At 31.7% G+C, this 18153-nt stretch overlaps 2 protein-coding genes across 2 annotated transcripts; both read left to right on the top strand.

Annotated features, from left to right (window-relative positions):
* Positions 1-3782: 3782 nt before the first annotated feature.
* LOTGIDRAFT_118439 (hypothetical protein) lies at positions 3783-11498 on the top strand (the record flags this gene model as incomplete). Its single annotated transcript, XM_009056559.1, has 12 exons — positions 3783-4037; positions 4433-4624; positions 5385-5550; positions 5945-6044; positions 6639-6735; positions 6986-7091; positions 7636-7755; positions 8328-8470; positions 9046-9159; positions 10294-10416; positions 10852-11058; positions 11355-11498. The coding sequence occupies 12 exons, from the start codon at positions 3783-3785 to the stop codon at positions 11496-11498; spliced, it is 1767 nt and encodes a 588-aa protein (XP_009054807.1).
* Positions 11499-14109: 2611 nt separating this feature from the next.
* Positions 14110-15579, top strand: LOTGIDRAFT_161225 (hypothetical protein; the record flags this gene model as incomplete). Its single annotated transcript, XM_009056558.1, has 3 exons — positions 14110-14114; positions 14635-15248; positions 15473-15579. The coding sequence occupies 3 exons, from the start codon at positions 14110-14112 to the stop codon at positions 15577-15579; spliced, it is 726 nt and encodes a 241-aa protein (XP_009054806.1).
* Between the last annotated feature and the right edge of the window lie 2574 nt (positions 15580-18153).

Below are 18153 nucleotides of genomic sequence, written 5' to 3'. Positions count from 1 at the left end.
ACACAGATTCCTTACTCAAAGGAGCTACAATTAGCTGAACCTCATTTAGTCCAGTTCGCGAAAACTTTCTCCCCTTGAAGAAAGAGTTTTAGATAGAGGTCTAACATTTATTCCGACATCTAAAACTCTTTCCCATGAACCAATTTTATCGTCGGTTGAACACGTCAATAGAACTTTTAAGTTAAATTTCTTTTTTCGGAATAGACTCGGCAGAGGCAAGCGAATACCGTTCATTGAAAAGTCTGGTTGGACTCCACCAGACAGCGCGATTGACTCAGATATTTTGGCTACTTGCGATAAATTACATGAAGAAATATCTCATTTATCTTTGGTGAATGAAAAACACAACCTCACCAAGTTTGAGGCTTTGAATAGCCTAAAAAACGATCAGACCATTATAATACGAAAGAGTGACAAAGGCAGTTGCTGTGTCATTCAGAATCGCGAAGACTACATTTTTGAATTAGAGAAACAATTGAACAATGCGAATCATTACCGTGTACTTGATCAACCTATTTTCATGGAAACTGCGCAAAAGATAAACAATATTTTAAAAACTTTAGTAAACAAACAATTTATTTCTGATTCCCAATATGACTGTCTTTCAGCGAAACCCGAAGTCCGTCAACGTCACATTTATATTTTACCGAAGATTCACAAAAACCCGGAAACTGAATGGTCTTTAGGCAATAGGATTCCTAAAGGCAGGCCTATTATCTCAGATTGCGCGAGCGAATCCTACCGAGTTTCTGAATACATTGACCATTTTTTACTTCCATTAGCGTGTAAGCATCCGTCATATCTTAAGGATATCGCCGATTTTGTTGAAAAAATTAAAAGCTTGAATGTTCCTCCAAACGCAAGATTTATTTTTTTTTAATTTTTTTTTAACTTTGACGAAATTCGGTGTTGAATCCTTATATGCACGAAAATGGGTTACACCACTGTAATTATAGGCTTGCATGTATTTGACTATGGACAAACAGAATAATGTTTTAGTGGTCTGAGTCTAATATACAGTAGTGTGTTGTCGTCATAGGATATATAACTCTATGGTTGTCGTTAATATAGGATATAGATTGCTTTGTGATAGTCGTAAACCGGAAATCACGTGCATTTGTTTTTATTTCCATACTTTGTTTTTGCTCCAATAAAGGAAGTTATTGATAGGCTAGAAATTTAAAATAGATTTTCGTTATATTTCCCTTTTCATTGAATGACATTCTAGGGCGATGAATCCAGCAAACTTTCAAACCTTATCACGGCCCCGTGGTGGTTCATTCCGTGAAATAGAAGAGACGATAGATTTTAGTGACAGCGACGACACCGATGTTGACATCAAAGTCAATTCTTTGACGGTTCCAAGTGACAGCCTACTTAAAACTCATAAAAGAAAACCAAGGGCCGGAAGCGGTATAAATGCTGAACATGGTAATTCAGGGAGTTTTATAAATAGTCACAACAGTTTACGTGAAGAAGGTAGGCTAATAGTTTTTGAAACATTACGTTTTCTGATATGATGAAAGCTTCCAAAAATTGTGATGGTGTGTTACTGTTAGGTGTGTATTTATAAGATATTTATGATCTGATAATCTACCTTTTAGGAAAAATTAATGACTCTGTGCTTGGTAGGCCTATTGCCAACATGTAACACGTAGTATCATCGCTACAATATATTATTTTGTAGTAAGGACACACAACTTTTTTTCAATATTTGTGTTTCATATGACTTTTATAATTTAGTACCGGTACCATAAATTGACCACCAGATACTTGATGTCCAACAGAAGCTTGTCATTTTCACACATTTGAGCTACGTTGCAACTCTAGCCAATCATCACTAAAAAATAGAGCTGGATCAACAGCCTTTTTATTGGCAATATTACTCTCAGTTTCTATCAGTTAATTGTCTCAAAGCTCTTGTCATCCATATTAAGTTGAACCAAGCGCACACTCTAGCTAGCCAACATCTAGCCAGAAGTCATTTGTGCACCTTTCCTCAATGCGGTAGTTCTGTGTGCAGGTAAATTATGTAAGATTTGGACATTCATAGGAAAATGTTAAAAATCAAACTTATTTGTTAATTATAGTAACAAATGTTTGTGTTTGCAGGTAACAAAAGCTTTCTCAATGCATGCATGCATATGTGTTCCAAACATTTAGTGTTAAGATCAAGTAGCAATACTTATAACAGTTACTATCAAATAGTGACCTACCTATACCATAATAAAGACAAGGTGTGATATCATATGACTTATCTATCATGTACATAGGTAATCATGTGATTATTTTGTCTCTGGGTTAATTTTTAACAATAGATATAGGCCTACTGTTTGTTTATATAATTAAGCTGTCATAAGTTGATTTTAACTTGACTCTGTAAACGAAAGTAAGTTTTGATATTTTTTATCTGATTTGCCATTGTTCCGACAAGAATTTCTTCCTTTTTCTTAACCCTTTATTTTCATTTTCTCAAAGTTTTGTGACATCTTGGAGAATTGAACAGGGGTGATACTTGTTTCCACCAGTAGATTTTATCATGTGTTTTGAGTAAACTGATATAATATACCTTGGTTTTTTGGCTTTCATTAAGCATATACAATTAATAGATTGCACCATGAGACCTTGGTATTTTTTTTTAATCCACAATATCGATATTGATTGATACCAGCATTTAAAAACTGTTCAGAAGTTGTATTTGCCTCAGACAGGGAAAATTTAACTTTGAGTTTGGTCATGATACATAGATAAGGAAATGTTTTAAAATTTTAGAGTTAGAAAGTGATTTTTATTTCCTGTTTTGGAGAGGAGAAATTTGTTAGTGTCTGTTTTTTCTTTCCTTTTTTTTTTGTTGAATTACGGCTCTGACTAAGCAGGGCATTCTACCACTTCTGAAACTCTTCTGAATGTGAATAATCAGTGACTCACTGTTTTGTGGGGAGTTATTCAATAGCACTTATGAAACTGATTTCAATCCCAGAGAACATGATGATTAACAACTGATGTCTTGATGTAAATTTATCTTTGAATGTCATCAAAAAAATACAAAATCATGTTCAAGGTCAAAGTTAATGATATATAATTTATGATGGATAATGACCTTGATAATGTAAATTAGGACAAAATGATACAGAATTTATGCAAGCTCATGCCATATACTTTATTGTTAGACACAAAACTTTTGTCCCATGAAGTGATTGAAAGCTGTCTATATTATTTGTCTTGTGATTGTTCTTATTGTGTTTTGTTTTAAAAAATCTTACTGTATACAGTGTATAACAAGCTTGGTTCCAAGAATACAGAATAAAACTATCAATTTTTATCTATATAAGCTATTCCTGTGATACTTGTGATAAAGTCATGCTTGGCATTGCTGTTTATTTGATTTGTGAATAATGTTTATAGTTGTAAGCACTTTGTGAGTGGACTATCACTATTTTTGTGATATTGGACTATTTGTGGTCCAGATGAATTTTGAAAGTTTCGTATTTGTGGAGTTTCAATCTTCACCATTAAATCCAAGTAAGTGTTCAAGTTAAGCAGGTCCTGTCTTGCTGGGATTGGACAGTGGGCATAATAATAGTTTTGGAAATGATATGAAATGAATGGAATTTAATGTCCTACTCTTCTGTGTTAGTTTTTGAACTTGTAGCAAAAAGCTTAGAGGTTGAAGAATGACCTTAAGGACAGTTTGGTTCACCATTAAAGTCATCAACAACACCCTGTTATGTAACCAAATAAATATTGAAATCAATGTTTTATCTATTATAGAACTTAATGATATGGCTAATATTGAAACTGTTGTTGAACACAGCATCAACCATATTTCAGATGATAACCATGAAATACCAGAACGAGAGAAACCCATCAAACCAATCAGACGACAATCTTCATACTATACTCCAAATCTGGAGGACAAATTTCGACGTAAATTAAAGTATTTCTTCATGGATCCTTGCAGCAAATGGAAAGCTAAAAGACGGTTTCCATGGAAACTCTGTTTGCAAATTGTGAAGATAATAATAATAACAGCTCAGGTAAGACAATAAGATTATTGCTTGTTGCTTGATTATTGTCACAATCTGGTGAATATGGTATGTGAAAAGTTTGATGCTTTGTTTCTTGTTATTTATTGGGGTAATTCCACTTGTAATCCATAATTTCAGGAATTTTATCTGTATCCAATACTTATTCAACCAGTCAAATTTTCTGATAATTCCCAAAATAAATCTTTGTCTATCACATTCTAGGATATTCATTGTAACAGTGTGATGATTTTGTATTATTATTGCATGATAAAACAAGAATATTCCTTTAAATTTTTCGTCCTTAAATTTCTTTCTTAAAATTGCTTGATATTCATTATCTAAGCGATTTAATTGTTTTTTGTATTATTTGTATTTTTTTGGCACCACAAAAATTCTTATTCCAGGTAGTAATATTTGCAGGCCAGAGATCAGGCACTGTAGATTATTTTGAAAGAAACAAGTTGGCACTAAAACACATATTTCTAAAGAATTGGGAGGCAGCTTATGAAACTATGCCATATCCTCCTGCTGTTGGAAACTATGCTGTTTATACTAAACAAGATTTGATAGATCATATTGATCATATTATGCAGCAGGTATATCTTTGTCTATTTTTATGTTCTTATGCAATGAGTCTCAATAATTTGCATCTTATTAGTGGTCAATGTGTTGGTGGCAAATCAACTTTTATTCTTTTATATTCATGTGAATTGACCTTTCTCGTTGAAATATCTCAGAAGAAAATGTGTTATGATGGGATCTAAAAGTTCAAATTTTGATGCGTGAGCTGTTACAATAGATTAAATAAATTATCTTATCAGGCATTGAATATGTCATTATCATTATCATAATTAAACCTGGTGGTGTTATATAACCAGCTGACACTGATAATATATTATCACCTCTGCTAGAAATAGATAGCTATGTGTCCTTGAAAGTTGGTTTAGAATAAGAATTGTCACTGCCCTTGATATTTAGTTCCTTGAAAACGGGTTTAAAGGGGCATTTCTAGCCATATACTTTAAAGACGCTTCTATATGCACCATTCACAAGTTGATGTCACACAGACTATAATTAATGATACTGACCTAATAATCTTGTCTGGTTAAAAAATCCTCAGTAAATGTGTAGATAGAATATATTGGTTTTACTTATATGCATTCAGTAGAAACATTATGCATCTATATCATGTTTCATCAGCAATCGCCTAACTTCTGATGACTTGGTCAGAGCTTTCATGTAAATCATAAGTCAGTATCAGTTCCCATCTCTTACATATTTCCCTTGAAAAAGGCTCCATGGCAGAGTAAGAAGTAATATTACAGAATTTCATTTGATACAGAATATATCATTTAGTATTACAGGATACCACAAGTTGCTATTGGAACATTTTTCTGGGAGAGGAATGATACAAATGGTACAGAATCAGTTCCACCACCTATACAAATGTGTAAAACAAGTTATAATGAAGTTTCAATATTTGAAAATAAGTCCTTCATTATTGACCCTGATGTTCATACGGGTAAGTTGATGTATTCTAGCTACAATTTTTCTGTTTTAAAGGGGAAGGATTTGTCAGCTCAAAAGATAAGAATTATGTTTATTTAACGTGTATTAATAGCTGTTACCATTGTAAAAACTCTTCAAGTTTATTTCTTTACTGTCAAAAGAGGGAGTAATCTTTGTTTTATGAATACATTTGCTTGTAATTTTTAACAGTCTGAGTTTTAGAAAGTCTATATGATTCTGTTGATGATTACCGATTGCTTTTAGACTGATATTAATATTTGGAAATATGCGATGGAAATCCAGGCACACTGTCACAAAAAATTTAAAAAAAATTATAGTACATGTATATGAATAGTAGGCCTACTAGAATATTTTTTTGACTCAATATTGTTATGGTATATTTTCAGTATGTTTTCCTATAGAACCTATAGTATATAAAAATAAAACAGTTTCCTATGATATATTGGAATATTTAAGAGAGAAAAATCTCACTATTTTATTTACCAGGTAGAATTCCTTCTTTATTTATTTAATTTATGCTAATATGTTTCTCAAATATAATGATTTTTTGTAACCAGACACAATTTATAATGATTCTATAAATAGACAAAAAATATAATGATTCGATAACTAGACACAAAATATAATGATTCTATAACTAGACACAAAATATAATGATTCGATAACTAGACACAAAATATAATGATTCTATAACTAGACACAAAATATAATGATTCTATAACTAGACACAAATTAATGATTCTTTAAATAGACACAAAGTACAATGATTCTATAAACATTCACTAATTATAATGATTCTGTAAAATATAATGATTTTACACCAAGACACAAAATATTAGGATTTTATTACGAATCACAAAATATAATGATTCTATAAAAAGACTCAAACTATAACAATTCTATAAAAAGACTCAAACTATAACAATTCTATAAATAGACACAAATTATAATGATTCTATAATTAGATAAAAATATAATGACTTTAAAACTAGACACAAAATATGATGATTTTATAACTAGACACAAAATATGATGATTATATTATTATATTATTAAAATATAATTTATTTTCTGTTTTAGATTAATAAAGATTGAGTTGAAAATTGCGTTTCGATCATATCATTTAGATTTATTAACAAGACATACTGGACCTGCCTGTTTTAAAACACAAGTTAATGTAAGTATCAAATTTTACATAAAAACATTATCTGCTATGGAAGGGTCTCGTCTTAACCAAACCTCTAGGCATTGATCTATCTCAGTTAACCATGGGCTAGCTAACCATCGTTTTTAATGATCTAACAGCAGGGCTATACAGTATTTCCAAAGTAGATAAATGTCAGTTTTGTCAATTGTTAACACTTCACACTTGTGGCAAATATTTCATGTGATTTTGAGATATTTTTGACTGTTTGCTATATTTTTAGGTACTATTTGATAATAACCAAAGAAATGGTCAGACCCTGATAGATTTAAACACACAAATATTTGAAATAGAGTGTAATGGTAAAATACTCTCAGAGGATGTTGAAGGTAAGCTCCCTTCAACAGGTAAACATCAAGGTAAAGGCTGGTCGTTTTTATTGCTCGATGCATGTAGCATGAAGCATGAAATAAATAAAGTGTTATAGTGGAAAAAAAATTCAGCTTTACTAGCTGAGTTCAATTTCAGATATTTGTACCACTTTATAGAAATGGAATATGATTTTTCAGTTCTCCTGAAATTAAAATTGGTAAAGACCTTTATACTATATCCGAATGTCTGCTTACTTTCATGTAGAAAGTGCTACTATTTTTATACGCCCACATCTCTCTATGTATTTACCATCCGCATGCCATGGTGGGCATATATGGCTGTGGTCAACTATCTTTTTTTATCTAAATTGAATTACCAGATTTCTGCAGATTCCTTGTAAGGTATTTTAGAATCTGAAATGCATTTGACATAATAACGATATACATGCCTTGACATCTTGGGTCATAACTGCTTCTGAAAACAGCTGGAAAATATACCTCCCTAACAGGCAAATATTTAAAGGACTATGTTTTAAACGTATTTTTTCAGCTGAAGAAAGAGATATAAGAGACCGGTTGATAGCCTATGATTCTGTGGTAATGTGTGTAGTAATACTGTCAACTTTTCTGTGTATTAGATCTATCATCAGAGCTCAAAAACTACGAAAGGTATATCTTACTGGTACTATTTTTAATTTGACCTATATGAGTTAGAACGTAGTAGAGAACATATGTTATTGTCACACCTTCTGCCAGATGATTCTTTGGATGAAAAAACAATTTTTGACTGATTTTCAGTGCTGTACTTCGCAAAAATATGAGGTATTGGACAGCTTTTATATGATTGCTTTTTAATGATTGGTTTACGGTAAAGCATGAATTTTGTGTATCGATTTTGTGACGATCAGGCAATTTTTAGTTGATAAGTTCTTTCCTTATGTTATAATGTTGATGTATCTCATTCAAGTAAAAGTGATGCCTTTTAGATAAATGTGTTGCAAAGTAAGCTCGGGATAAGAACATGTGTTGACACATAAGCCTGACTTTCTTTGTAAAAGCTTTATAGTTGGGCTTTTTGGCATTTTTAAATTGGTTAGCTTCACTTAAAGCTATCATGGTTCTGTGAGTATGAAATTTGATAATCAACTGGTTTAAATTGACTTCTCATGAAATACTTAACAGTAGTAACATTGTAGACTTTCTTTTGGTTTTAGCTTTACAGCATGTTTCATTTTCAATCATTTCAGGCAACAGTAATATTTTTTAGTAATCGTTTTGGTAAACAACTATCTTTATCAGAACAACTAGAGTTTTTAAATCTGTGGTATGTTTTGATTATTATCAATGACATATTGACGTTGGCAGGTTCTTGTTTTAAAATAATGTTAGAAAGTAAGGTGAGAGTTCGTTTTAATTATATTTAACTATCATAATTACAATCTTCTGTCAAATCATTCATTTTTTATCACCAAATCTAAGAATTTATATCCCTAAACATGAATAATCCCCTTGAGTTACTAGCTATTATTGTTGTGGTTGTGTGAACTTTCATAAAAATGGAATCAACTCCTCATGAATATGTCTGTTAAGAAAAATCAGTGATATTATTACCCTTTAGGTGAACATGACTGTGAAATTTGTTTTTGTAAAACATGTCCTACTTCATTTCACAGTTTGCAGGATAAGACTGACAATATGAAGATATTCAGTGCACAATGGGATTATTTGTCAGTAGTAATAGCTGTATTTGATATATTGTTCCATCTATACATTATAACTATGAAATATCTTAGTATGATATATCAACCAGGCAGTATCTTAATGTAACTTTATAGTACTCTGAGTTGTCTTGCAGTTGGTTAATAACCTTCTTATAAAATGGATGTTACCTATTCCTTTCCTCTTCAATACACAACACATATCTAGGCACATTTCTCAAGGAGTAAAAAGTTGATTATAATTTAAATTTTAGAAATTTTCCAGTTTATCTGAGAATTATGACCTATGCAGTATATTATTGGGTTCAGGTAGTTTATTAGCTTGGTGTGGAGTTCTGAGATATTTGGGATTTTTTGCCAAATACAATGTGAGTATAGTATTATTATATTTTTTACATTTAGAAACTGAAACATAGTTATCTCCCTTAATCTAAGCAAGATAATTCTGACCTATATTCTATTAAAACATTGTCAATTACCCTCTTGAAGTATGTTTTGAATTTCTGACAAAAATCAAGAAAGTTTTAAATTTTTACAGTTAATCTCCTGCAAAAAACGAACTTAAATTCAGAAAAATGTAAGTTTTCTATCCAATAACCTGTTAAATGTGTTTGACCTATATCTTGTACTTTCATTTTATATATTTTTTCTCTCCTTAAAAACCTCTATTGAAGTGGAAACATTCAACTGTCAATCAAGTATAGTTCTATATGGAACTCAATATAATATTGAGGAGCTAAGCTACTGTGTTAAATATTATTATCACAAAATGGCTGTCAGGAATTGAATGTTTACTTTTCAAAACGATCTTATCTAATGATTTGGGAATTGTTTAGGATGTGTCATTCAGTGAAAATATGACAGAAATATTCTGCAAAATATTTAGGTGATCTTACATTTCAAAATCAATTATGGCAATCTTGAGAAAAACAAAAAAGGTATTTGAAAGGCAAGGGGTAAAATGGGTTCAATTCAAATAATAATTTTAAATGTTGAGCAAATTGCCGAGAAAAACAGGTTCAAAGGACAAGGTGACCCAATATTTTTTCAAAACTTTAAACATTCTTTGATAGCCTGGCAGAGTAATTATAATTAGTAATAAAGTAGAACTGTTAGTTAAATGACACAGTTTGCCTTTCTTTTGCCAAACATCACGACAATACCAGTGGTGTAGAACATGGTATAGTAGACCCTCTCTTACGGCGAAATTGAGATCAAATTTCAAAGGTTATTGAAAAATTTCCGACTGACAAAAAAATAAATAAACAACCCTGATATTTTTCTTGTGAATGTTATTAGCTCTGTGGAGTAATAATTAATTTACCCTACCCAGTGATACAGTTCAGAAGGAATTGACTAAATCATTGGAGCCATACAGCCTGTGAGCTACAGACTGTGTACATTGAAGAACAGTTGGATATCCAAAAGGAGTATGCTTTATGATGCTTTCCTTGCACTATTTTCTTTATATGTACACTGAATTCCATGTTATTTATTTTCAGATTTTAATAGTTACGTTAAAAACAGCATTCCCTAATGTATTAAGGTTTATGGTGTGTGCTTTAATACTTTATCTCGGTTTTATGTTTTGTGGTTGGGTTATATTAGGGCCCTACCATATAAAGGTTGGTTGTTTTTCTTTTCTCTAAGTTTGGAATGATTTTGGTTGGTAAAGCCAGTTGACAGTTATTACTCTTTTTTTTTACCAATCCACCTAGCAGACTTTGTCATTTTGAAATAATGTAATAATTAAACACTTTTTTATATGCCCACATCTCTATATATGTAGACGTATATTGTCGGCAGCCCTGTTGGTTTGTTCGTCAACATTTGCTTATAAACGCTCTAAAAACTAGATTTTTTGATGGAATCAAATGAAATTCGGTATGTGTATACATATTCATAAAACGAAGATCAAGTTCGAACTTGAGCTATTTTCGACCGTTAGAAGCAGAGTAATTGCCCTTGCCCCAAAATCTTGAATATTTACCATCTGCATGCTGTGCTGGGCTGTGGTCCACTATCTTTCAATTCATCTTTTCATTTTTTATTTTTTGTAGTTTCGTCATCTGAGTACTACTTCAGAATGTTTATTTTCACTGGTTAATGGTGATGATATGTTTGTTACCTTCTCAGCTACTGAGACTAATAATAATCTAGTGTGGTATTTTAGTCGAGTTTATCTCTATATATTTATTAGTTTATTTATCTATATAGTCCTCAGTTTATTTATAGCTGTTATTATGGATACATATGAAACACTTAAGGTGAGTTTTTTTTCAAATTTGGAAATAGACAGGCTTTTAGAATTTTCTTAATACATATTGTATACGATTACATCTTCATTAGTCCAATTAAGAGCAATAAGTTGTATTGTAATAAATATATAACATAAATAGAACAATATATAACTGCAGATGAAAAGAAAAGATTTTTTACAATATATTGTGTTTATATATTCAGATGAGATCTGAAATGATATTTCAATGTTTGTTATAAATTGGTGTATGCTATCTTTAATTGTCAGCTCTCTGATTCTCTTTTTTTTCCTTTGTTCTAACAGCATTATTGGGAGAATGGATTTCCTAAGAGTGATTTATTTACGTTTATAGAAGAATGTAGTGACTTACCATCATCAGGTCGATTTGATGATAGAAAGTTTAAAGGCTGTGGTCTTTGTTCTTGCTTTCCTTGTTTTGAAAAGTAAGTTTCAAATAGTTTAGAACTAAATCTGACTCAGGATCATACTGTATTTGTCGACCATGTTAGGTGCGAGGTTTGAATGATGTCAGTGATCTTAATATTTGATCAACCTTCTGACAGAGCTCAAAACATGTCACTTTTCAGAATTAAAAGTAGTCATCTAGTTCTCCTGCAATCCATCAAAAACATATAATGGAGGTTATATTGTCGCATCTTTCTTTACACAAAAAAACCTTACAATCAATTTTTTCATTAATATGGTATTTCTACTGATTTTTATGGCAATAAATTTTGTAAAACGGTGCCCATGTCCTTATTTAGATTGCTGCAGTCACATGAAAATTTCACCAACCACCTTAATAGCTTCCCCTTGAGGAATGAATAACAAAATCAGAGAAATCAGTTGTCCTCAATATTATTGTAACAAATGTTTTTACTGATATTATTTCAGAGAGGAAATTGAGTTTCCTACAGAGAGAACAAGCTTACTAAATGCGAGTATGTGAAAGTGAAGTATTTTAAGATAAAACTCAATGTTGTCAACTAGTCTGTAAGAAACCACCGGCGAACTGTAGCCAGTATGGAAACCATTAGTGTTGACTCAGTCTAGGAACTTTTCCCAAGGAGGCCTTAATTAAATGAAATATTTGTGATCAAACTGTTTCAAGTTCATTTATATAGTTGTGACAACCACTAAAATCAAATATGAAATAAATCAAAAGGTTTGTGTTTTTCATTGCGCAGTACAACCACAAGTGAGATCATGATTTGTTGGTCTGAAATTTGATTTGGTTCCATTCATGTCAGAAAATAAAATGTCATCTTTAAAGATAGATTTCTCTCAAGGCTACAACACCACTTAATTAATTTATTCAACATACCTGTAAAAGGTTTAGTTTTAATGGAATATAAACAAATAGTATGGTGAAGATGACACAACAGGATTATCTGCTCTTGTGGAAAAAGATGAATTTTAAGAAGATTCTCTCCATATGTGTTGCTTGTTATGCTAATGAAGACAAGGGATACTAGGGATGGTTCTTAGATTGTCTTTTATTATAGAAATAACTACAAATGAAAAAATAAATCTTTTAAATTTGGAAATTTCCAGTCAAAAATGAGGTTCATTTTGAGGTGCAATTTCTTCGGCAAAAATGTGTTTATTTTAAAATTTAGATTGAGCGTTTCTATGGACCTGAAGACATACTAAGCCATGTGATATTGAAATGACAGAAAAAAATTAATTCTGATAACAAAGTGGTTGGAAATAGATAAAGCACAATAATTATATCTCATTTTGTTCATTTCTGAAAGCCCTTTGAACAATTATAATCTTCTGTGATAGCTAGGCAAATTTTGATAATTTTTTATGTGAATTTTAGTGCTAAAGAGTTGATGATGATATAAACAATTATTGCCAGTAAGACTAAACCCCTGAATAGAAAAATAGTTTGATTTAAAACCACTTATATCTGTATGACCATTTGGTTAATTTTTAACTGTATTGATAATGAATTGGGCCTGGAATTTGCAATTGTGTGAAATGGTGTAAAATTGACAAACATTTCTCAAGTATGACTATGTTAAAATAGGAAATATTAACTGTAGTCTGTTTCAGGTGTTTCTTGACTGTCATGAAAACACAATCATCTTGAAATATTGATTTAAGTCATATTATAATTTGATTGTCAATTCCATTCTAATACATGTATACCATAATATGTTTTGAGGAAGTTTATAAGATATGTTTTGTCTTCCAAGTATTAAAGTATTTATATAAGCATATACTGGTGACACACAGTGTTATTTTTCACCTTGTTAAATCATACATTCCAATCACAGGTATCTGTTTCTATCAATAGTCAACCATCTCTATATTAGTATATATCTCATATATATACTATTATAGAGAGAGACGACTATTGATAGAAACAGATGCCTGTGATTCCAACTCATTTCAATATAAGAATTCTTTGCGTGATGGCATTTTGGACATTGTCTCCATGTGGTATACACATTTATATAAAGAATACTCCGATTTTTTAAATGTGCTTACCATAACATTCGATTGAAACTTTTATGTAGATATTTAAAATATACCGATTAATCCTGCACATACTCCTACATCAAACACACTATCAGAATAGGTGATGTATGAATAGGGCCAAACAACCATCAATAAACAATTTAAATATTTTATTCTAATACCAAAACGAACTTGTCTTACCAATTATTTATTTAAAATACAATGTCGTTTAGTTATTTGTATATACATGTTATTATTTATTTTTATTAACATATTTAGATTAATACAAAATGTGATTTATGTTGTGTGTTTTGTCCTGATGAGAATTTATCCATTTGTCGCGGCGTGGGTCGTTATTTCCCAAAGTCGGATACAGAAACCCTCACATCACTGACAAAGATCTTTCGCAAACACAAACAACCTAAATTTTGCGAATAGCTTTAAGCTCAGACATTCGTCATTCGGCATCTGTAGCATACATGGAAGAAAATAAGGAATGAAATTAACTATATTTCACGAAGATATGACATGTATCTACAGTAGTCTTTTCCGAGCTATCCGTACCAATCTATATGTATCGACGGTCAAAATGACGTACGTATGTCAGTAGACTTTCATGATATGTAATATTTCAATCAAGCATCAAAGAAATACCGGCTCAAAATTTCAAAAATTGTATCGAATTCGTAGATAATGTTTTGTGAACATCTCAAGAATAAGAAGAATACAACAAAGAATAGAAGAAAGACGTAACGTTATAATTGTAATGACGTTATTTCTACTATCTATTATAACGTCATAATGATTGTTCTATCACATCTTGGAATTTATACCAGAGAAGACGCATTCATCAAATTCTCTTAAATATTTACTAATTTTACTGAGAATTTTATGAATTGAAGTCAAGGTAAGATTTTCGGATTTAAGTCTACTTTGATGTCTCAGTGTTTCCAACACAAGTTTGCTACACCAATACCATTATGAAACTAAACGATACTAAAAAGTTTAGTAAGATCTAGTGATAGTGAATCAGATCTTTTTCTTAAGCTTTCTGATTAGTCGTAAGTTCAATATGATCTACAAAATACTGATTTCATTATGTTTTGATTTTTAGGATGTTACCAATGAAACACATTCAATCGCCCAAGAATCAATCTTCGCCTGTTGCCAATACCGAAGAACACGTAGAGCGACAAATGGAATCAGTTGATCCAAACCAACAAGCTGACAAGAAAGTCGAATCCAACTCATTTGAAGTGACAAACAATCAGCATAAAACAGAGAAAGTTGACGGAAAAACCTTACTAGAGTCAGAACAGAAGGAAGAACAAACACAGGTCCAACATCAACCAACTACATGTGGTGTTCCTGATAAAGAATTGAAAGCCACTGATATAAAGACTGAGACATCTATCGGAGCCTGTAACGATTGCCTTGTAGAAAAGGGTTCTGTAAAGGCGAGAATTTCGACATTTGAGGAACATATAAATAAAGATATCCCAAAGACGAAGAAGGAAGTTCCATTGGTTGTTCCATGGCTTCATCTAGAACCAACAATAGCAGTAATTACAGACGGTAAAATAACTGAAATTATTTACGGACGGAGATCCAAAATGCAGAAAAAAGTCATCCAACCACAATGTAAACGTACAGTAGAAGATAATAAATTAGAAAACGAGATAGAAATTATTGAAGAAGGGATCTGTATTGACCAGATTAACAAAAAAGGTTAGTATCATGTTCATCATTAATATTTTACTCGGAGTTATCTGTTGTACCGGCAGTAATGGCGCTGATAACTTTGTCAGGTCCAAGAACGATGGTAATATACGTTCATATTGTATTCCATGCGACAAACTATTTTTGTCAACAGATTCACTCAGAGTTTACGATTCCAAACCGACAACACTGTTTTTATGAAAGCTCACCAATCTATTGTTTTCATATTTCAGGAAAGAAAAGATCAAGATTTAGGAAATGGATGAGACGATTTGGACAGGCCTGTTCTAATTTATCAGAGAGAATGTTTTACTGTTGTAATAACATCACTGTTGTATAATCTGAAAAGTTGGTGTAATAGTAACACGAAAAAGTGATTTTGGACTGTACAGTGTCTTGTTTCATTTCGAGACAACGTTACAGTAAACTAACACAATAACAATGGACAGGTTGAAAGAATGAGTAGAAAAACTTTATAATAGATTAAGTAATAATCATATATTTTGTAGATTCTGTGAATCTTTTGATTGGGTAGCCTTTAAAAGGTAACATTAAAATATATCATGAAAAAGCATTTTTGTTTAATTTTAAAAATTGAAAAAATAATTATTTTTAAAAGTAATGCATGTTTTATATTACTCTATTTTATAAATTACCCCTTTAAAATAAATAATTTCCGTGGTAAATGCTTCCAAAGACCATACTACGTGATCAATGGTCTAATTCCGATGGGATCGAGAGATGATGCAATGCGGAGGGGAGGACATGGCCTAGTCGTGCCCATGTGCTCCAGATTGTGTGGGTTAAAGATATCTCAATAGATGTAAATGGGAAAAGAGTAAACCGTTATGCAAAATTCCTTACATTGCCCACTACCTGCTCATCAGGAGTAGCCCAATCACAATATAATACTTCACCATTCCATAATACAACAAAAATAAAACATTGTGGATAATTTTTATTAGCTTTTTACATTCCTTCATAGAAACAGGTGGAATTACTACTTTAATGACCAGGATTTCAATGACTAGTTTTAATGCCAATTTTTTGAAGAAGTTTACAGTTGTGACTAAAATTCAAAAATGAGTATCATTAACATTATCCGGTGTTCAGTATTCCACACAGCAATTATCTAAATTTATCACATTCAGTTCAGTTCAGTGATGTGTTGTACAGTATTTTAGTGTTGAGCCATACAATATTTCAGTGATGTGTTGTACAGTATCTCAATATTGAAATATATAATATTTACGCTATTTCTATGGAGGTATAACGTTACCAAAATTGTCAATTGGGTTGCAGCTTTAAACTACCAATGTTGTCATTACAAAATGCATTTGTCAATGCTGCAAAGTACAATTGTCGAATTGCAAAAATGCAAAATGTAAAAGGATTCTTCAAAATGCAATGAAACGCCACACGAATGTCTGCATTCGTGTGGCATTTCATTGGATTTTGGAGAATAATTTGATACATTTTGCATTTTTACAAATCGACAAATGCATTTTGTAATGACGACATTGGTATTTTAAAGCTGAAACACTATTTACAAGTTTGGCAACGTTTCATTTCTAGTAGAGTAATTCAATTCAATGAAAAGTAAAAAAGTATTTCGGTGTTGAGTTGCATCAGTACTTAAACTAATTATTTGGAATTGATGATATTCGGTATTTCAGTATTGAGATGTAGTTTCAGTATTTTTTGTTGTTTTGTACAGTATTTTGTTGTTGGGCTGCAGTAATAGTTCAAAAAGTATTTCGATTCTGATCACAGACAAGATGAACACTCGGGAGTGGTGTTAGGGTGTAATGAGACGAGTTGCAATGAAAGCACTAGCCTAGGTCATAGAGTGAAAATTAAATAATCTAAGCTCGGAAGAAACAAACGTTATTAAGATTTATCTGTTGCTCACATGCGAAGGATGAGGGATTGTACCACGGAAAACCAAGAGTTAAGCAGCTTTCAGACGTGATAATACCCTGAACACAGGTATTGTAGTTACTACAGTTGTTCCAGTCGGGATAAATAAAGAACTGTAGGTCTTGTGGACACTGGAACACTCTCTCACAGCCTACAAAATACCAATAGAAAAATTCGTACTCAATATTCCACATGCAATCAAAAGCTACACAAGATGGGAACTATAGTTTGCTTCGAAAAGTTGTAGAACTATTACGATGATGTCCAAAACTACGCAGATGAGTTGAAAGATGAAGTTCGGAACCATGACCATGAAACATATTTCAAACTGCCAAGGTCACAAAGTGAAAGGTAGAACTTTATAGCCTTCAATAAGAACCTTTTCACAGCTTAGGTCCCTAGTAAAATTGTTATGAAAATATAAGCCATGGCATCTTATGGAATACCACCTAACTGAACATATTCATAGACATGACCATTTTAAATCGGATACTAATATGTATAATATAATGCTAGAAGTGTTTACAATGCTGAACTATTATTGCTCGAATGTGAAAGATTTATATCTTACCCGGTCTGATAGCTCTGGTTGCTATATTGACGTTAAGAAGGGGCGGCACATATTCTTTATAACCTAGAGAAGAGAAGGTTTTCTGAAATCAGTCTCGTAGTTCAGCTTCAGTACATCCGGAGAGTATTTTTCTGCGAGAGGCATATATCATCGTATTTAAGTTTTAAGGCAGATCATTCAACATGTCAAGACGGCCCAGTCTGACATTGTAAATAATTCAAAGTTGTCTCTTGAAACGGATTTCTATATATTTGAAAGCATGTTGCTAATCTTGCACTCGACAATAAAAGTATCAATAAGCTCTTGATAGGAATCAGTGGCGTTTCTAGGAAAAATTAGTTTAGGGGGGGAGGGGGCACTAAATTTTCCAGGGGGGGCAACAGGCTATCACTATGTAAATTGATAAAAGAAAAATTGAATGGG

Source organism: Lottia gigantea (genome assembly GCF_000327385.1).
Source record: "Lottia gigantea unplaced genomic scaffold LOTGIsca_28, whole genome shotgun sequence".
Taxonomy (NCBI): domain Eukaryota; kingdom Metazoa; phylum Mollusca; class Gastropoda; family Lottiidae; genus Lottia; species Lottia gigantea.
Note: the sequence above shows the minus strand (reverse complement) of the source record. Positions and strands in the feature narration are given on the sequence as shown.